General features: G+C 45.3%; 2 protein-coding genes across 10 annotated transcripts in view; one reads left to right on the top strand and one right to left on the bottom strand.

The window, feature by feature from the left end:
- LOC106730654 (kinesin heavy chain-like) overlaps positions 1-21,528 on the bottom strand; it is a 76,782-nt gene that overhangs the window by 11,428 nt on the left and 43,826 nt on the right. For 6 of the 7 annotated variants that reach the window (XR_004317461.1, XR_004317472.1, XR_004317469.1 and 3 more), the window contains one exon: positions 11,590-19,663. The exons of the other annotated variant lie outside the window; for it this stretch is intronic. The gene's annotated coding sequence lies outside the window, so the exon portion shown is untranslated. Of the gene's footprint in view, positions 1-11,589; positions 19,664-21,528 lie in introns of those variants that run through there. 7 annotated transcript variants of the gene reach the window in all.
- The window catches only part of LOC116661556 (CUB and sushi domain-containing protein 2-like), a 125,436-nt gene that overhangs the window by 92,285 nt on the left and 11,623 nt on the right, over positions 1-21,528 (top strand). The window contains exon 4 of one of the 3 annotated variants that reach the window (XM_032473869.1): positions 11,537-11,649. The exons of the other annotated variants lie outside the window; for them this stretch is intronic. Within the exon in view, the coding sequence (XP_032329760.1) occupies positions 11,537-11,608 (72 nt within the window). The 3' untranslated portion in view covers positions 11,609-11,649. The remainder of the gene's footprint in view (positions 1-11,536; positions 11,650-21,528) is intronic. 3 annotated transcript variants of the gene reach the window in all.

The following is a 21,528-nucleotide window of genomic DNA, read 5'->3' as shown; positions in this document are numbered from 1 at the left end:
CATGTCTGGGAAGAGATGGGGTAGCTGGGGAAGGCTGTAAGAACAGCAAGTGCAAAGGCCCTGAGGCAGAAACTTGCCAGGTGTGTTCATCACAACTGGAGGGAGTGAGCAGGGGAGATGTGTTGGTGATAGATAGAGAGAGATAACGGAGTGGGAGTGGGCAGTGGTGTCAGAGGATTGCCCAGGGCCTTTAGAGTTGTTGTGAAATCAACTGGGACACCTTTAGAAGGGTTCTAAGCAGATAAGTGATGCAGTCTGACTCAAAATAATCATGCTAGCTGCTGTGTTGAGAATGGTTTGTAGAAGGATAAAGGAGAAGTAGGGAGACCAATGAAGAGGTTATTGCAATACCCAGGGTAAGAGATGGAGATGCCCTAGACCAGGATGGCAGTAATGAAGGTGATGAGAAGTGGCTGAATTTCCAGATAAATTAATGTGAATGCCTGCCTTCTGAGGTGAACTCCTTGAGGGCCAGGGCCCTGTCTTGTAAATTTCTATCCTCAGACTGAAGCATAGTACACAATAAGTAATAGGGCACACGACTAATATTTGTTGAATGAATGATTGAGGAGAAATCATTTTTAAATGTTAATAGTAGGAATAATCAGACTCTGGTCTCTTTTTTGAACCTATAAGATCATAGAGCAAATCCTGGGTACCATCCACTTAGATTTCCCAAGCTGACATCATAGAGGAGGCTGTTTGTGGGTGTGCTGAACTGAGAAGTGGGGGGCAAACTGGCTCCAATGCTATTTTTCTTGCTGCAGGACTTCTCAGAGCCTTTAATGCAGTAATGCGCAAGGTTCCCAACACTTCTTAGTTTAAGGTGCTAAGTGCTTTAGTAATTTTTCCATAGTTCTCCATGGATAAAAGAAATACCTAATCAGCTTCATTTATTATGTAGTAGGATCCGACTAGCTGAATAAGTATATATATCTGAACAATTTTGTAGCTCTTTGAAACAATAGTGAATTGTAAGTTGAAAGAAAAGAACTCACTTTTTATTTCGTCCTTAAATAACCACAGATACTTACTAATGGAATGTGTGTACTTGTTGGGCTCTACACAGCTTTTCAAACCTTGGAATCAGATTGGACACTCCTACCCTCATATCTTATTCATTACTGATTGTCACCAGGCACCTACTTTATATGACACCAACCACCAAACACTCAGGTCTGCAAAGATATGATGTCATTTAATGGAATGTAGCTTCACATTGAAACTTAGCTACCTTGAGCTAATACTTTGTGTGTCCAGCAAATATGGACTGATCACAGCTTCCCCTGAAAATGTAAAATCTTCCCTCGACGCTCTTAAAATACCCCTGCAGGCACCCCCTCTAGGTTACCATGTGGCACACAGTTTGGGAAACTATGGTGCTACTTTGCGTGCAGCGTTTCCCCAGATCATTGGCGCGTGTTCTCAGGCAAACCTGTTAACAGAACACTGGATAGTATTCCGTGGTCTGGGTTTGGGGGACTGTTGAGAGAGAGCAGGAAGCAAGAGTACCTAGAACTCCCTGCTGCAGAGCCAGAAGCGCAGTTCCACGGGAAGTACTCCTGGGTGTTGACAAAGTGTGCCTAGAGGATTTGCATTTGGAGCATACAGTGCTGCTCCCCTATTTTTAGACCTCAGCAGGTGGGCCTGCTATGACTCTAGAAAGGGTACATGGATATTTGGGGACCTGGCATTGCTCCCACCCACCCATATGTAGGACAGGTTTCCTGGCCTCCAAAAAACACATGGACACGTGCATCTGAAAGCAGAGCTGTGTAATTCCAGTCATGTTTTCTGGATAGACTGGGACATTTGCAAGAAGATCCTTTGGACTTAAGCTGGGGTTTTTCAGCAGCTACCTGGCTAATGCCAGGTCACTCTCAGAAATGGGGGTTTGTTACGCGGATCCCAAGATCCTGGGGCAGCGGAAGAACCATCTCTACATATTTTTGGTTGTTGTGGGTCTCAGGGCTTCCGAGACCAAGGGTGTCAGTGTCAGTGCTCTTATAACCAACGTAGCAGCAACATGATTTCCGAGACCTGCCCACTCTGGGCATTTCATTTCCCTGAGAGTGTTTCATGGAACCCCAGCCCATAGGATGCTCTGGGGGAAAAAACACTTATGATATTTAGACTTAAAAGCCCAGAAAGGCTAAGTTTCCCAGGTTTCCCAGTTTTAGCAGCTCTTGATGAAATGCAAATGGGAATTACTAGAGAGAACATGTGTCTGTAGGGGTGTGTATGTGTGTCTATGTATTGTGTGTGATTATGACTAATGTCCATCAATTACCTGAAAATTACTAGATGATACCTGTAATGACAGTTCTGTTTTTAGCTTAATGGTTTATGTATCTAACTAGTAGCTCCTGTCTGGAGTGAGGACTGCTGGCAAATCAAAACACTATTTGCCAAGCCTGTCAGTGTGACAAATGCTGCTTACATTTACTCCTTTATTCCCAAGGTCAATTGACATGTCTTTTTCTTTTATATGTGTATATCTCTGTTTGATGTGCTAAGAGCCTTAAATAAGAGCCACTCAATAAAGGCCCAATTTGTTGTATTACTGTTTATGCCTGGGTAATTCGATATTAGTTGGGGTCTTTAAGATTGCCAGGAAGACATGCACGGGTCACCCTCAGAAATGGGAATTTCTTATGAGGAGCTCGAGGTCTTGGGGCAGCACAGGAACCATGTCTTTAGCTTTTTGGTGTCCCTCTGGGTTGGTTTCAGGGCTTCTGAGACTGGGATCCCCAGCAGCCTCCTGGCCCAATGGAGCAATCAGCTCAAGTTCTGTGACCTGCCTACTCTGAGCATATCATTTCCTAGAGAAGGTTCCACAGAACCCCAGTCCATATAAGAATAAAAGGGTTTATGATCAACTATGTTGGGGAATTGTTACATAATCCATTCCTGCCTGGGAAGTTTACTATTAGCTTATTAAAAGCCTCCACAAGTACCTTATTTTTAATTTGTTTTGTTTGTGAAAAATCTTTGCTTAACTTTGTTGAACCCAGCATTTCCCATTTCTGTTTAACCACTGAACACCCTAGGATATCCTTTGGAGTATAAGCTAGTATTTGTACTTTCCAGAAGAATCTGATTGTCTTCATTTGTCACCCCTGTGTTAGGGGGCTCCAAGATCACTCTTACAATGATGGGCTAGGGGGACTCACAGGATTCAGCATATTTGCTCTCCTGGTTACAGTGAAAGGGTACGGAGCAAAACAGCAAAGGAAAACCATGCATGGGGTGAAGTCTGGGGACAGAAACCAGGCACAGGCTTCCAAGAGTCCTCTCCCAGTGGAGTCACAGTGAAACATGCTTACTCCCCCCCCAGCAATGAACTGTGACAGCACGTGTGAAATGTCGCCCCCTGGGGAAGCTCATTGGAGACTCAGTGCCCAGAGGTTTAACTGGGGACAGATTGTATAGGCACCCTCTCCTGGCAGGTACCAAAGTTCCAGACTCTCAGAGGGAGCCAGGTGGTCAGTATAAACCACAATGTTTGTACCAATAGTTTAGGACACTCTTATCAGTCCTGAGAATTGTGGGGATCCTCCTGAAATCCATGTTCCAGGTGCCAGCCAAGGGCCAGCCCTGTAAACTGGCATTTCAAAGGACAACAGGCAAGCCTTTTCTGTCCATTTTCTAGTAGCTGAATATTCATTCATTCTATATGTATTTGTCTAATCAGCTCAGGTTGCTATAACAAAAATTCCATAGTCTGGGTTTCTTATATAAACAACAGAGATTTATTTCCCATCATTCTGGGGGTTGAAAGGCTAAGATTTCGGGTGCCAGGATGGTGAGGATCTGGTAAGAACCATGTTCCAGTTTGCAGACTGCCACCTTCTCCTTGTATCCTCACATGGTGGAGAGCAGAGAGAGGAAGCAAGCTTTTCCGAGACTCTTGTAAAGGCAGTAATCCCATTGAAGAGGGCTCCACCATCGCAGCCTCATTGATTCCTAATTACTTTCCAGAGGCCCCACTTCCTAATACCATCACATTCCCTGGGGGTGTTGGGTTTCAACATACGAATTTTGGGGGATATATTCAGTCCATTAACAATAGTCCATCTTATATATGCTAGTGATACAAAGAAGAAATTAAAGGTAGTCCTTACCTTTGAGGGACTTACCATCAAGAAGGAAAGACAGCTACATCATAAGTAATTCAATAAGAAAATCAATTCATTATGATTTGAATGAATATTGCAAAAGAGAAGTACTCTCTTCTCAGAGGATGTTTGCCAGGGATCCCCAAATTCTTTCCCAGAGGAAGTAACATTCAAACTGAGACCCCAGAAGCTAGTGGGAGATGGGTGGGTGAGGTGGTGATGGCCTCAGTGGCTAAGCAGAAGAGCAGTGCATGCAGCCCAAGGGGGGGCAGCATATGCAAAGGCCCTGGGGTAGGAAGAAACATGGAACATTCAAGAGAAAGGTAGAGGCCAGTATGGGTGCAGGGGAGAGAACAAGGGGAAATGAGATGTGAGCGGAGGCAGAGAGAAAGGCAGGCCAAGTACTGCAAGGGCAAAGCTTTGAGCCACATGACCCAAGAGACAATCTGTCTCTGTCCCTCCCAGTCATCATACCCCTGGAGCTGACTAGATCTCTGGTTTCACTTGAGGCCTGGAGCACCAGCTGCAACAGGTAGAACAAATCTCTAATGATAGAAATCAGACGAGCAATTGCCCTGGTGCGTTAGGCGACAGACTGGGAAAGGACCACGGGGGAGCTTTTTGGGGTGATGGTAACGTTCTCTGTCTTCTCTGGGGTAGTAGTTATACACAGGTGTGACGTGTTTGTCAAAATCCCCCGAATTTAGTCACTTATTAACAGTAATATTAGTTAGCTCACGAAAAGCTTATTTCTTGCCATACTGCATGTTCAAAAATGGCTTGCAGGGGCTGTCTGCTTAGAGGGGTCACCCAGAGACCCCGGTTGACAGAGACCCAGTATCACTGCAGCAGGGAAAAGGGAAGGGGAATTCAGCAAAAGGAATACAGTCTTCTTGAGACTCCTTCCCTGAAACAGCACACTTGGCTGCTACCCACACATCCGTGGCAAAGCCAATGCCATGGCCAGGCTGTCCTCAGCAAGGGTCAGGAGGGGCTATGCCACCATGAGTCTGGAAGGAAAGCTGGAGATACCAGTGACTTACACAGGGACCCTCGAGAATGCAAAATAGACTAGTCTGGGAGGTCAGGAACGTATCTTTCTGAAAATAGTGTTGAAATGTTTGCAGTGAGATTTGAATAATGAGAAGGGGTTAACCAGACAAGCAGGTGGAGGGGATGTGAGACAGTGTTCTAAAAAGGAAACAGCATGTGCAAAGATCCTGAAGATGGAGGAGGGGAGGGTTGGCACATTGAAGGAACTGAAGCCAGCTGTGTACCAAGGCGGTGGGCGGGGAGAGAGGCGGGAAAGAGTATTTTATCACTGACACTGTTTGGAGTGTGGACTCCTGTGATAATAAGAAGTGGAAATTTCAAGTCTGTTTTATTATGGTTTTCAAGTTCTGCACAGGAAATGCACCCATTATAGCCCGCACTTGGGTTGACCACTGCCCCTGCCCTTGACCAAACAAGCCTGGGGGAGTTGGTGCCAGGCAGGGTGTAGGGGAGAGAATCTGACAGGGGCCGATCATGCAGGTTTGATGGGCATCCTTAGGGGTTTTGACCTTAATTCTAAGGATAGTCGGAAGCCATTGATGGATTCTGAACTGGGACAGCGAAGTTTGGGGTCATGGGCATCACCAGTTTCCAAGACTCTTGGTTACTTTGGGCAGGGAGGCAAAAGCAAAGAGAAAACTTTTGAGGAAGTGGCAGAGACAAGAAGCCTTGATAAAGTGAAAGAAGAGTATTAGCTTACATCTGTGGTGGCACAAGCTGCTCTCAGCACGTGTCAGAGTCAACAGGGAGATAACCAACAGTAATAGGCATCTCTGGCCTTTCTTGCCTTCCTTTTACCCCATTTCTCTAATAGGTCTGGATTGCACTATTGAAGGATGCCTCACTCCTTTCAATATAGCATTTAGACTTGTCAGGTAAAAGATGGGAAAGTCTGAAAATTTTATTTGCTTATTCCGACATGCAACATGATAACTCCTTCTGACTTGTGGGCTCATCGGCTTGTCTAAAATCGATTCTGTGATAAGGAGTGGGTGAGGGAAGAGCCGGCAGTAGGGCAAAGGAATGATGAGTCAAGCATCCAGATGGGGAGACGCAAGCTTTCCCGCCCCCTCCTCCATGCTAGATTTTAACTACCAAGCCTGGGAAATAGCAGAGCAGTGGTAAATATCTGATTAGAGAAAATGCCTAGTAAGCTGCAATTCCATATATTGCAAGCGATAAAACTGTAATTGTTTGTTGACAGTGTACATTAGCTGTTCACAGCTTGTGTCAATATAGTACCAGGAAACTCGGGTCTGGGAAGCTTTAATGGAACCTCAAAGATATCGTGGGATTAGCTAGGGGAATCAAATCAACAAGTTCTACTCAATGGGCAGAATGCCACTCCCAGAGACGACTTCATGGGAGAAGCTTTGGTGAGATGTCAGTTTCCTCCACGAAGCTGTGTGTTATTGAAGGAAAGCCTCTTCTCGGACTGAGAATCTGGGAAGGGCACCTGGGACGTAATTCTGGTGCACGTGGGTGAGAGGCAAGTCGAAGCTGCTGTGAACTGGGCCCACTTGGAGGTAGAGACAAATGAGGGCCAGCTGGGATGGAGCCTGAAGATCAGATCCAAATAGAGGTCTGGCCCCTTTGGGGATAACTTAGTATTTTGATACCGGGATCCATTGGGGTTGCCAGTCTGGCATCTGCACACATGACTCTCTGGGTCTGGAGAAGGATGTCTGGTGCACGGGCAAGTCGATGGGAAGCCAGCGCACAAAGAGTGGTGATCTGGAGGCCAGGGTTATGGTCCTGGAAAGATCCAGCCAGGGATGCAGGTGTGTGTGTTTTTGAGGGAGTAATGTAGGGATTAGAATGAACAGGAGGCAGCTGAAGGGAGGGGCCCACCAAGGACCAAGGCTCAATCTAAGTAGACTGAGTTTAGGTCAGATCTAATGGATGACCGAGGTGTTGTCCAATAAAAATATAATGTGAGCCACATGTATGATTTGTAAATACTTTTAATTTTGAAACAATTAAGAGATTCACAGGAATTTGCAAAGATAGTACAGAGATGTTCCATGTACCCGATACCCAATGGGCACATCTCACGTAACTACAGTACAGCATCAAAGCCGGGAAACACGTTGGCACAATGTGTCTGCATAATTCTGTGTCATTTTTATCACGTGTGGATTCATGTCACCGCCAGTACAATCAAGATGCAGAGCTGTTCCATCACTGCTAAGATCTCCCTCGTGCTACCCTTTTATAGTCACCCCGCTCCCCTTCCCCTCCCCATCCCTAACCCTGGGCAACCACTAATCTGTTTCCCATCTCTTGAATGTTGTCATTCCCAGAATGTTATATAAATGGAATCATCTGGTATGTCATCTCTTGAGATAAGCTTTTTTTTCCCACTCTGCCTAATGCCCTAGAGATCCCTCCCAGTTGTTATACATATCAGAAGACCATTCGTTTTTATTGCTCAGTAGTATTCCGGGGCATGGATGTACTGCAGTCGGTTTAATTATTCCCCTGATATAGGACATTTTGGTTGTTTCCAGTTTGGGGCTATTACAAAAACAAACAAGCAAACAAAGCTGCCCCAAACAATCACGTGCAGGTTTTTGTATGGACATTGGTTTTCATTTCTCTGGGATAAATGCCTAGGAGTGTGATTGCCGAGTTATGTGATTAGTGTATGTGTGATATTTTTGGAACTGCCTATTTTCCAGGGTGTCTGTACCATTTTACATTCTACCAGCAAATTACGAGAGACCCAGCCGCTCTGCATTGTCACTAGCCTTTGGTATTGTCACTATTTTTTTTTTTTACCTGTTCTAATGATACGTAGCAATCTCTCGTCATGGTCTTAATTTGCATTTCCCTAATGGTGAATGGTGCTCATGTCCTTATTTGCCACCTGGATGTCCCCTTTAGTGAAATGTCTCTTCATGTCTTTTGCCGATTTTCCAATTGGACTGTTAGAGCCTTGCCTTGATCTCAGTCAGTCTTTTGCCATCAAGTGTGATGTTAGCTGTAGACTTTTTGTAGACGCTCTTTATCAAGTCAGGGAGTTTCCTTCTGTTAGTTTTATGAAAGCTTTTTTTTTTTTTTTAATCAGGAATGGTTGTTGAATTTTGTCTACTGCTTTTTCTGCATCAGTTGATACAGTCATATGGTTTTTCTACTTTTGGCCTGTTAATATGGTGGCTATTGACTGATTTTCAAATATTGAACCAGTCTTGCATGCTTGGAATAAACCCCACTTAGTTATGGTGTATAATTATTTTTATGTGTTGCTGAATTCTCTTTGCTAATATTTTGTTAAGGCATTTATGTTTACATTCTGTAGGATATTGGTCTTTAGTTTTCTTTATTTGTACTGTCTTTGGTTTGGGTGTGGGTAATACTCGCATCATAAAATGTGTTTGTTACTGACCCTTCTATTTTCTGGAAGAGGTTGTATAGAATTGCTGTAAATTCTGTATACATTTTGTAAGAATTCTCTATTGAAACTTTCTGGGCCTGGTTATTTCTTTTTGGGGAGTTTTTAAATTACTAATTCAATTTCCTTAATAGCTATAGGGCTGTTCAAATGATCTATTTCATATTAGGAAAGTTATGGTAGTTTGTGCTTTTCAAAGAACAGGTCCATTTCGTCTAATTTACACACACAAATGTATGTGTGTAATCTGTGGTATTTCCTTATTATCATTTTGATAACTACAGGGTCTGTTTTCCTTAACCCTTGCCAACTCTGGATGTTTGCCAATCTGATAGGTGAAAAATGAGCCTTGTGTATTGAGTTTTCATATTTTTCATTTTTTTGTTATTAGGTAGAGCATCTTTCTGTCTTTGTATCCTTTGCTCTTTTTGTCCTTCCTTGTTTATCTTTTCTCATATTGATTTATAAGTGTTCTTTATAGATTATGAATATTAAACCTCTTCAGCTCATATGTATTTACATAATCTTCCCAGTTTGCACTTTTATCTATATGTTTTTGATAGTTTCTTTTCCTCCACATCCATGCTCTAAATTTTCATGTAATTGAATCGTTCAATATTTTCAAGACTTTCTGGGGTTTTATGCTGTATTCATCAATACTTCATCAATTTCAAGAGACAGAACCCCAATCAAACTAGACTGAATGAAAAGAAATAAGAAAGAAGAAAGGAAAAAGAAGAAGAGAGAAAAGAAGGGAGGGAGGAAGGAAGGAAGGAAGGGAAGGAATGTTGGCTCATGTAACTGGCTCTGCAGAGGCAGATCTTACTGCATGGGTGGATTAAGAATCTCCACGATATTTCATCAGGACTCCATCTCTCTTCTCTTTTCACTGTTTAGCTTTGTCTTGATCTACAAGAGATATCATTTTCTCTAAAGCAGATAGTCTCTGTGAAGTGGTAAAAAAAGACTGCTGGGAGTCCCGAGCGTACGTTCTAATGATTTAGAATCTAACAATAAAAGACTCTCGAAGTCTGTATATTATATCCCATGGAAGGACTCAGAATGACTCTGCTTGGGTTATGTATCCTCCTCCCTCTTCTCCATGCCTTGAACCAGTCCATAAAGATGAGGTACGTGTCATGATTGCTCATGTGCCCAGTGCTCTGGCTAGTGAGCAGGTGGGGTACCTGTCAGAACCCCCTGCAATGACCATTCTCTGAAAGAATGATGGGCAGGTAGAAGCCAAAGGAGTTGTCTAAACATGTCATGATTAGAAAGACCTTCCCCAGCATAAGATGATTAGAAAATAGTTTGTCTTCTTCTAACATGTATGGTTTCATTATTTTACACATAAATGTTTGGCCTGTGTGAGAAAATGAGGGAGATGGAGACAGAAATACAGGGAAGGAGGGGCCAGGAAGATGGGCTGGTGGGGGGCTCCTTTGCTGGGTGTTTTTATACCTGAAGAGAAGATGACCTTGAAACTTACTTGGTCACTCGTTTTACAGTTTGATTACTTTGCCTTCTCTTTTCCTTGAATTTATTCTAAGTTAACATCAGTCCTATACGATTAGGATGGTGGGAAGGGCCAGGGCTTCACTGAGCACAGGGCTTTTCATGGTGGGGTTAGCAAATACCTGATTTAATTTGTTTGAACCCAATACTCGTGCCCTCCAGGGGACATCTGGGCACTCAGATATTATATAGCCATGGGAGGTATGGAGATGAATCCAGGAGCTACGCAGATACCCAGGCTACTTTAAAATGGAGGTAAAGAAGGGGAGGGTATAGCTCAGGTGGTAGAGTGCATGCTTAGCACGTGTGAGGTCCTGGGTTCACTCACCAGTGCCTCCTCTAAAAAAATATAATAATAAGATAAACCTAATTAGCTCACCCCCCGAAAAAATAATTTAACAAAAGAAAAACATTTTTTTAAATGGAGGTAAAGGTACACCTTGAATTCCCTCCCAGAGCCCTGCTAGGGTGGGGATAGGCAAATGAACCTCAGGTAGAGGAGAAAGGAGAAAGGTGGACAGGAGACTGGCCACTCCCCCACCTTTGTGCACCATGACATCACCTGTGGGGGCCACCATGTGTGGATGCCCAGCAATGGACAACTTCTTTCCTAAAATATGTTCCCAAGTATTCAGTGAAAGCTTCATTATTGTATCTTTTTCACATTAGAAGAATCTTTTAAAAATGACTCTCTTGTGCAAAAAACATTATTTCAGGTTCAACAATTCCTTTCTTTGCACCTCTGTTTCTTTTTTTCCACTTAACTTGCAGGAAAAAAATTTAAGTGTTTTAATTTTAAAAGCACGTACAATACAATCCCATTTGTATGAAATTATTTGATTGAATATGATCCGAACTACTGATCCTTCCATCTCTTTGTATGTCAACTGTCAAGAATGATTATTTCTACATTGTACTGGGTTTTTATTTTTTGCTTTCATCTTTTAAAAATAATAAGCACTTATCATTTCTGTAAGAGCAGCAGACCTGTCCCTTTTAAAGCATAAAGTCTATGATAAGACACATCCACATTCTGCTGCTTGAGTTGGATCTATTTCCCTCTGTATGTGAATAAATATTGTCTATTGGCGATTATTTGTTGTAAATTTGTGGCAGTCTACCCAGAGCCTCAGAGGACCTCAGCCAGAAAAGGAAGGGTCAGGAAAAGAAACTGGAGCAGGAGAAGAGACATAAATGAGGCAGGCCTCCAGGTCAGGGGTAACCCGTGGCTTGGGGGCAGTAGCCCCCATGTTTCTGTGATGGGAGGCTTGCTGGTTTCCACCCCCTCTGCGGAGAATCACTGTCGTTGAACACCTTGCATGTGCCTGGCGTTCAGCTTCTTTCACTGTCCTCCCAAGATCAGCATCGGGCATCCAGTAGGCGCTCAATAAATGCTTAAGGACGTGCAGTTCCTAAGGGGGTCATCCTCCCTCAGTCTCACCTCCTTGTCTTTCAGGCTCACAGGTTTTCAGCTGCCAGCCACCATCGTCAGCGCAGCCACCACCCTCTCTCTGCGCCTCATCAGTGACTACGCGGTCAGTGCCCAGGGCTTTCACGCCAGTTACGAAGGTCAGTGTCTCGGCCCCGTGTCGGGAGCCTGATGTGTGAGGTCGTAGTAGCTGCAGGCCGGGCTGCGCTGTTCTCGGCTGCAGGGAAGGGCATCTTCAGATTCAGCTTGTACCTGTCCCTGCAAAGCTGGTTACTAACCAGTAGCTCAGTTACTTAAATTGCCCTCGCCACGTTTCCAGGAAACTGAGAGTTGGAATTGGAGCTGAGCTGCGGTCCTTTATCCCGGGGGCCTGGTAACATCTCTATCTTTCCTCTTAACTGGGTATTGCTGTGTTTTTATTTCTTTAATTCTGTTTCCTGTTGGGCTTGATTGTATTATCAGGTACCTCAGCTTGGTTTCGGGAAATAAGAGAGATATAAACCCTAAGTAAAAGGAATGAAATAAGTAGCTGGCAAAAAATTTTTTTGCTCCATATAGTGACTGCAAAGAGTCAGTTTTAGATCATTCAGAGAAGAACAATCCATTTTTCCTTAATAGCATAGATTAGGGTTTCTTGGTTTGAGTTATGCAAATAATTTCCACTTCTCTCAGCCTGTTTAAATATGGTGTTAGCATTCAAATTAACACTAATATCTTCAGATTATACACTATTATTATTATTAACTTTATTATGTTAGTTCAGAAGGTGGTACTTCTAGATCTCTGTCATTTCCCTGGGAAATTTACATCTCATTAATAGGTAATTGTGCTGCTCTTGGCTAAGATTCATACTGCTATTTTGTGTTGAGATCATTAATAGGCATATTTTAAGACTATTAATGATAATTAATAACAGTAATGACATAACACTCTGGTAAAGCATGCCAGTTATTCGAAAGCTTTCTTCCTCTTGCCTCTAAGAACTGAAAGAATAAGACACTTTCTTGAATGAAGCTATAGCAATACAGAAATAGATACCACCTTTGTCTTGGCTAGGAATACACCACGCAGAGAGGGCAGAGTCTACCTCCTGTTGGTGGGGGTGTGGGGAACACAGTTTGGTGCTTTAACCTGAGTATTTGAGGGCTCCCGAGGTCTCAGTTAGTTTAACTGAAGATACTGAGAAGGCTCCAAAGAAAGCTTCACATGCCTTTAACTGAGGGCTTCTGGCTCAACTCCAGATTGCTTTAACTGAGGACTCCTGAAAAGACCTGCCTGTCTTTAAAAGTGAAGTCTCCTGACAGAGCCCAGCTTATTTTGGCAAAATAATAATCTCCTCCCCAAATCAGGCGTGTGATCTTGGTCATCCAGGTTATGTCTTCACCCTGAACCTTTGGCTCAGAATGCAGACTAGTTTTCTCCGAGCCTGAGCTACAACCTCCTGACTAAGGGAGTCCTCTTTGGAAGCTTCTTAAGAGTCTCTCTGGCCATGAGCTCCTCCCACAGTCTCTTGGCCTTGGGGAGGCTGGCTGTGTTTGGGGGTGGTGGGAATAATGAGTCATTGACGCTAGAGCTGGTGGCTGCAGAGATCCTGGGAGGGGCTGACACCCAGGGGGACCCGGCTGGGAGTCATGGCGTCCTCATTTAGTAATCCTTGTGGATATTTGTCTGAGGCCAGAACTTTCATGAGGCTTTAGGAGAAAAGTGTTCTATTGATCCCTGACCACACTTCCCTCTCTGAGAAACAATGCCAAGTGTTTCTGCACCACGCAGAGCAGAGTGGAAGGTACATTCACAGAGCCTTTTAAAATCAGAGGCTTTAGCCTGGAATTCATGGAGAGGTCTACAGTAGAGTGTCAAATGTCTTCAAACCCCTTGAAACTAGATGCAGAATCCACAGTGTATAAGGATATGTGTATTTTTCTCTTGGAAGGGTCTAGAACAGGATCAAAAACTATAGTCCCCTTGGCTAAATCCAGCTCCTGGCTTGTTTTTGTAAATAAAGTTTATCAGAACACAGCCAAGCCCATTTGCCAACACTGCCTATAACTGTACGCACTGCAACTTCAGCTAAGTTATTGCCACGGGGACCACATGGCCCACAAAACTGAAAATACTTATTACCTGGCCCTTTACCAAAAAAGGGGTTGATTCCTGGTCTAGAGCTGTGCTACCCAATACAGTAGCTTTAACCACACGCCTCTATTTGTATTAAAATTATTAAAAATTTCACACCATTTAGAATTCAGTTTCTCAGTTGCACCAGCCTCCATGTGTGGCCTGTGGCTACCGTATGGGGCAGCACAGAGAACATTTTTATCATTTCAGAAAATCCTCCTAGACAGGGCTGGGCTAGGGCTTCCATCAGATCCATGAAGGGTCCTGGATTCAAAGGTTACGGAATGCTAGGACAAAGTGGAGCCTGGTGGGTTCCTCTTCTCAGCTGCTTGGCCCAGCGGAGGCAGCCCAGCAGTGACGATGCTTGGTATCCTGGCGCAGGACCAACAGGGCAGAAGGAAGGACCTGCCCTCCCTCAGCCACATGATGGTGGCAAGTCTCCAAATCATTGGCCCTGAGAAGACAAAGGCTCCAGGCAAGGCCCAGGCAAGTCCTGGACAGGTGCAAGCAGGCTGCTGTAGCTGAGTGCACCTCCACGTGGCCACCTGGGCAGGGCTTCTGCCAGCTCCGCAGTCTGGGCGGCTGCTGGCTTCCTGTGGCCTGGCAGAGGGGCCCACAGATGTTAGCAGAGGCTAACAAGGGAGTCAGGTGTGGAGAAGCCGAGGCTGAGGCTGTGACCAAAGCCCACTGATCTGGCTCTGAACTGGACAACGGGGCAGTTTGTGCATCCAGAAAAGTGTGCGTTGCACCGACTTCTGGGACACTCAGAGTGGGGAGGCCAAGAGGGAAGGTGGGAGGAACCAGTAGGGGCAGCCTCTGCTGGGATTAACCCCGTGAAACATTGCGGCCACAGTGGGGGCCTGGGCCCTCTCTATCACTGGACTTAAGACACAGGATAATCCCATATTTAGGGATTTCCTGATAAATACTCGTTTCTTGGGCCTGTAACTGACTAACTGGGTAAACATGGGCAGATCTTTTAAATTCTCTGGATCTCACTGGGGACAGGGGAGATCCAGTAGTCAAAAACTGGTGAAGATTTGGCTCTCAGGGAAATAAGTCAGCCGCTCCCTCCACTGTAGATAGAGCCCACATGAGTCACTCTCGCTGGACAGCCAACAGATGGACAGACAGGCTCCAAGAGGGCCCCCAGCCCCATTAGCCTGGGCGGCCCCGAGTCAGGGTGGCCTCCTCACCATCACGACTCTGGATGTTGCCGGACCCATTTCCAGATGGCATCGAGGCCCTGCTCTTGGTAGATCCCCTTGGCTGATGTCCCTACAAGGCAGTTATCAAAGCCAGCGTGATCCTCCTCCGCCCTCCTAGGGAGAGTGAGAAGTGCAGATAAAGAGCTGAACTGCTGCTGGGGATTTGGGAGCAAGGTGAAGTCAGGTGAAGAGTGTCAGCACATCACTGCTGCTGCTTCAAGGAAAAGATCAAAAAAGGCCAACCGTCAAAGCCCAAGATGACAGGAGATACTAGGTGTGTAATCCCCCGGGGCAAGAGTGTGGGCTGCGGCCGAGGACAGGAGGGAAGGGGATCAGCTTGTGTTAAGTGCTGACTGTATGCCAGCCACTTTACATACATCATCTCATTTAATCCCCACAGCAGCCCCATGGACGGACGCTGCTATCTCCACCTGACAGGTGCTCGAGCTGTGACTCAGGGATTTTGTGCTCAGTTTAAGGCTACTTAAGGCCAGGAATTTTCACTTGGCTTTTCTGTTTCGAAAGACTATACTGTTCTCCTGCACTTCACTCCCTACCAGACTCCTGGAGTAAAGCAGAGATGGGTGACTCATGGGCAGGTGAACTGGAGCTAAGTCAGTGGTAGGGAGGACCCTCATGAAGCCTGCCTTGGTGTCACTGCCCCTCCAGGCTGGTGTGGGTCATCCAGGGAGGCAACAAGAGATGTGTCCAGAACATCTCAGCTAAGGTTGCCAGAAAAAATTAAGGATGCCCAGTTAATTTGAATTTTAATTATTCAAGTTTGTAAAATTTCAGAAGAAAAGTTAGTATAAGTCTATCCCAAATATTTCACGGGATAGACTTATACTAAAAAGTTATCCACTATTAATCTGAAATTCAAACTGAATGGAGTATCCTGTATTTTTCCTTGCATCCCCATTTCTGGTGCTGATTCCCCAGGAACCCTGACCCCACTTACCTCCTCCTGACACACAGATTCGCCCCGTCCTGCTCTGCCTGGCTTGGACTGCCCACCCACTCCAGGGGGTCCTAGCCTCGCCTCTGCTATTCCAGGGAGTGTCCATTTGACAACTCTCTGCACCCTGTAACACGTGCACTGAGATGCAGATCCATGTGCACTTGGGGTTATGCTATCTGTGTAGTTCTGTAGTCTGGTTAACAAGGCTGACATTTTTCTGTGTTAATAAAAGCAGGCCTACTTTGTTCTTCATAATGAATATCAGAGAGGAAGCCATTGTGGTTTGCCTGTACCACAATTATTTAACCAGTCATCTTCTGTGGACACTTAAGTGTGTTAAGAACATTCTTATACATACAACTTAAACCCTCATCTAATTATCTTAGAGTGAATTCTTGAAAGTGCAATTGCTGGGTCAAAGAGTGGGTCAGTTTTACGTTTTAATACATAATTCCATGGTGTCCTTAGAAAGATTCTGCTGAGGCACACCTCCACCCACCAGGCTGGAGCGGGCCCATTCCCTCTCTTTACCTATGTTGTGCATTTCAAGTCAGTTTCATTGATTAAAATGGGTGCAACGAAATCTCATTTGTGGTTATAATTTGCATCTCTCTGATGATAGGGAAGGTTGAGCACCTGTCATCACTGTCTGGACTTTTGTAGATCATTTTGTAAATTGCCTGTCCCTGTCTCTGCCTACTTTTCTTTTGGGGTGTTAGTACTTTTCCCTTTCCTTTTTGCGAGTGGTTTTGCATATCAAGGATACTAATACATTGAGTTTCCTTTTGATGTGCAGCAGTTTTCATTTTTATGTCACTAACTTTTAAATTTTAAATTTTTCTTTTATAATAAACTGTTGGTATTATAATTAGAAAGACCTTTTCCATGCCAAGACCAGCTAAATATTCATTTAGATGTTCATCTTAGTCTTTTAGCTTTCTATTTTTACATTTCACTTTTAAATCCTTCTAGAATTCAGCTGTGTCAGTCTTGGCTTCTGTGACTCTCTTTCTGTCTCAGACTCTCCAGTGCTTGCTGTGTGTCCTTCTGTGTCTGTCTTCCAGTGTGTGGAAGCCTCTGACTTGCCCGATTTCCACCCCTCTCCCCTACAGCCTGTCTCTCCCCAATGTTTCTAGTCTTGCTGCCATTTAGATGTCGTTTCTCCCACCTCCAGCATCGAGGCTTCACACCTTCTCCACGCACAGCTCTCAGAGATCGTATGGGACGGTTTCTGCCTCTTCCAGGCTGATCAGCAGGTAGACAAGAGTCATAAGCAGATCAGAAATGTCAGGTAGACGGCAGTCTCTGCAGGCTTTAATGCCTAACCCTGGTTGCACCTTTTGCATTTTAACAGCATTAATCTTAAGCAGCCACTCTGACACTTCATTTCATGAAGGAGATCCCATGTCTGAGGGCTGGGTCTCGGTCAGTTAGAGCTATATAATCAGCTAGATCTAAAAACAAGTACTTAGTGGGGAGGGTGTAGCTCAGCAGTAGAGTGCACACTTAGCATGCATGAGGTCCGGGTTCAATCCCCAGTGCCCATTAGAAGAAGTAAACCTAATTACCCCCTCCCCCAAATAACTAACTAACTAAATTTTTTTTAATTTAAAAATAAAATAAAAACAGGTATTTTTGTTTAGCTAAATCTAAGTTCCATCTTGGGTTCTCATTCTCAAATACATAAGAGCCTTCCTTAAAAATCAGACCTGTTCTATTTCACTTATTATCTCCACATAGATTCTAGAAGGATGAGGAACACGTATTTTTGCAAACTCCCTGGCAGCCATAAGGGGAGGGGCAGCATAGTACAATGATTAAGACCTCAGGTTCTGGGTTGCAGCATATCTGGAATCAAATATCATCTCTGCCACTCATTTACTGTGTGACCTTGGGCAAGTTGCTTCATTTCTCTGAGCATCTGTAAGATCAGGGTAAGAATAATACTTCACAGAATTGTGAGGACTAAGGAAGAGAACACACAAGTCACATGATGTACTCAGCACAGGGACTGGCAAGTTGTCTGTGCTCCATAAATGTCAACGAATTAATGAAGTCACCTTCATCCTGACCTCCCTGGCCTGGGATTATTTCTGGAGATGGAAGAAAAGAGATGTCAATTCCATAGGTCAGAATCCCAGCCCTACCCCAGCCCCTCGGCTCCTGAGTTTGCATGAAGTCCTCAACCCAGTTGTTCATGGTGTGTCTGGGCTTATAAACAGACCGTGACTTCTGTGAGGGAGGAGCAGAGGAGTCTCCGTATCCATGAGCCCCAGCACTGCCCGTTGGGGTTGCTGGCCCTGTCACCTGGTAGATTGGAGCTTATGAAGCCAATCCCAGGAACTTAGTCTTTTCATGGTCTCTTTTCTTTGTATCAGAGATGGTGGCTTTAGAGCTAATGGCACGAGTGACACATTCAGCAGACCATAGACTTTGGGGTCATGGACTTGAAAGCTGTGACTGTCTCCAGACACACACATACATGCGTGCACACACACACACACACACACACACACACACTCACAGAAACACAATACTTTTCTGTATTTTTTAAAATATAATTCAGATGTCCTGAAGTCTACCCATGAACCATTGGTCCACCTGAAAAACTGAGCCCAGTGAGGCTGACATCACACATAAAGTTAATGGTAGAAGTTCTTTCATTTACTGAGCTGATACGTCTTGAGAGCCTACTGTGTGCAGTCCTTGATGTTTCAGCCAAGCCTCTTCTTCACAGTCACAATTTGCCCCCTCTACCCCTATCCGTCCACACTCCCAAAGGGAACAGAACAGGGGGAGGAAGAGGAAGAGCTCGATTTAGTGTCACTTCTTGGTGAGCTTTTGCTCCCAGTTGCAAGGTCAGTAATGTCATCTCTTTCTAAAGACCACAGCCTAGTAAAACGGGGTCAGACACACGCATCTTGGAGGGACCGGCAGATGGAGATGGAGCTCCGTGTGTCATTCTGCCAGGAGACAGAGGCAGGTTCAGGACAGAGTGTGCTTTCCTGGCTTTTGGAGCAGGGAGCAGGGCTGAGGTGATCATGTCACTTTGCACACAGGGAAATTGAGGTCCAGAAATGGACCCTTCCTGGTTTCATTCCCTCCTGTAATCAGACCTGCTGATTCCCCTGTCCTGGCCTCTCAGACAATTTCCTCGTTCCGAAAGAGCTCCCCCATCCTGGGGCATTCCACAGACAGCTCAGAATTGGGCTAATGGACGCTCTTTGACCATATACACATAGACACTGAATATGCAGTTTTCACCACTCAGCCCAGCCAGGCCAGAACAGCAGTGTCTGGCAGGGGGCCCCTTCTTGGGGGGAGGTGATGAACGGCCATTCCCTCTGCCCAGGAGGGGACTGTGTGTGCCTCCTTCCTGAGCGAACCCACTCCATTGCTGAGGGCTCTGCCTTGGGAGTGGGAGAGCATTCCTTTTAATCAGTACAGTGGCGGAGTAAATGAAGACACACAGATGTGACATTTGAGACAAATTGGGCAGCGCCTCTCAATAAGTGGGGAATCAGGATGAATTTCATTTCACGTCCTCAGTAATCCCACAAACAGTTCATCATATGCAGTGATATTTACCCCTTTGGGGAAGAATATTTACATAGCTTGAAGATGATATATCATGCCAGATTCCAGTGTCCTAACCTTCCCCAGGTCAGGGGGTCAGAAGATACAGTGATGAGGGGAATAGAGCATCCACAGGTGGCTGGATTACATGCAGGTGAGGTGCGCATCCACTTTACTTCTCCGTCCCTGTTTGTTCATTCATTTGACGAATGTGTACTGCAAACCTGCTCTGTGCCAGGTCCCAAGGTAGACTTTGAGGAATATGAATGAATCACCTTCGAGAAGCTCTGAGACCTAAAATTGTTGGAGAGGAGTGAGTAAGAGCAGAGGAACAGGGCTCAGGAGAGGTAGGTGTAAACCCTGACTAGCCATGACACCTTGGGCCTCTCCCAACCTCCTTGAGCTGATTTTTTGCAAAAGAAAAAACTGTAAGGCCCACCCCAATGGCTTGTAATGAGGACTCAAAGACTGAATGCCTGGAAATTGCCTGGCCCAGAGTCTCTATTCATGAAACACCAAGTCCTCGGCCACGTGGAGAAAGTTGCTCTCATGCCTGGTTGGGTGTCTGGAGATCAAGTGCCACGTCCCCACTGTGTGACCTTGGGCAAGGCACTGAGCTTCTCAGCTGCCTCCTATGGGACATGGGGTAACCTCTGCCTTTCGAGGGGGGTGTGAGCATTAGTGGTAAGGCACAGAAAGCACCTGGCACCACTTTGGGCACATAGTAGGCACTCAGTCAAAGGAAACTCTTAGAATAGGGGCTGGTGTATTTTGGAGGAATGAAAAGAAAAATTCTTTCCTATGACAAAACCTTTGTCAAGCCTTGTGGGTCTCCAAGAGTGAGGAATGTCACCTATTTTTTGTTTCTTCTTTTGTGTCATCAGGGCTTGGCACACAGTAGGGACACTGCAGTACTAACCAGTGCTTGCCTCTCCTAACCTGGATCTCTGCCAGCCCACAGAGGGCTTTTGTGCAAATTAGCACAAGTGGCCACCCTGAGGGGACACAGCCCTGTGAGTGTGCAGCTTAGTGGATGGAGTGCAGGCTTGATTTTTAGTTCTCATCACCCCATTGCCTGGGCACCCTTTTGCAGCGCTCTGCCTGAATAGCTGCCCATGGCAGCCTTGCTACAGGGCCTTCCTCCTAGGAGTCCACAGTCACCCATGATACAAAGAATCATTAGAGGCTGAGTGCAAGGATCTTGGAGAGCTTTTACTTAAAACCATCTAATTACTTCCCGAATGGAGCACAAACTCCTTACCTGGCCATGAAAGCCCTGGGCATCCACCCCACCTCCACCCCTTTCTTCCTTCAGCCACATTGGCCTGGTCTTCAGATGCACTGCACTCTGTCTTGCCACTCATCCCTCAGACATGCTGGGTCCCTTCTCCTGAACCTTCCCTCCCCTACATGGCCACTCTTCGCTGCCTCTTTGTCTCCTTCCAGTCTCTGTTTAAACCAAATCTAGGGGTTGCCCAACACTCCTGTTACTCTCCTTCTTAGCTCCCTGTGTGTCTCCTTCCATCACATGGGTCCCTTGTGTATTGCCTTCTCCCCTCCAGTGTGTGCTCCCAGATAGCCAGAACACACAGGGGAGAAGCAAGACTGAGCTGGGGGAAGAATCGACTCCTGGATCAGCCACTTGGCAGCCAGTGTAGGACTTTGAGCAGGTCACTTAACCACCTGTGACTTCCGCTGTCACAGGGACAATGGTAATAATAATAATCCCTACTCCATGGATTATCGCTGGGAACAAATGAGACAACACGTGTCAAGGGTTCCTAACAGTCCTGGTGTGGAATAGACTCTCAGAAAGCAGACGTGCGGGCTGTTATGACCCATGTTCACAGCTGTGCCTAGCCCGGGGTCTGACACTTGGTAGATGCTCAATAAATAATGATTAAATAAGTGAATAGGATATTTCACCCAAGGTAAAAGATCCAGACAAGGAAAGAGATTTACTCAAGGTACCTGGGACTATATTCCATTGCATCCAAGGTGCCCTCAGTTATAAGATGCAGCTTTGTTGGATGTACCATTAAGAAAGAGAAACGTGCTGCCAATTAAAGTACGACGTGCCATCGATTTTAAGACGTCCCAATTTCAAACATATGAAAGTGTAGAGAGAAATGTGTTCCCTAGAACTGTGAAACATGGTA

The sequence above is a fragment of the Camelus ferus genome, chromosome 35 (assembly GCF_009834535.1).
Source record: "Camelus ferus isolate YT-003-E chromosome 35, BCGSAC_Cfer_1.0, whole genome shotgun sequence".
NCBI classification, from domain to species: domain Eukaryota; kingdom Metazoa; phylum Chordata; class Mammalia; order Artiodactyla; family Camelidae; genus Camelus; species Camelus ferus.
The sequence above is the reverse complement of the archived record's forward strand: the minus strand, read 5'-3'. Positions and strand labels throughout refer to the sequence as shown.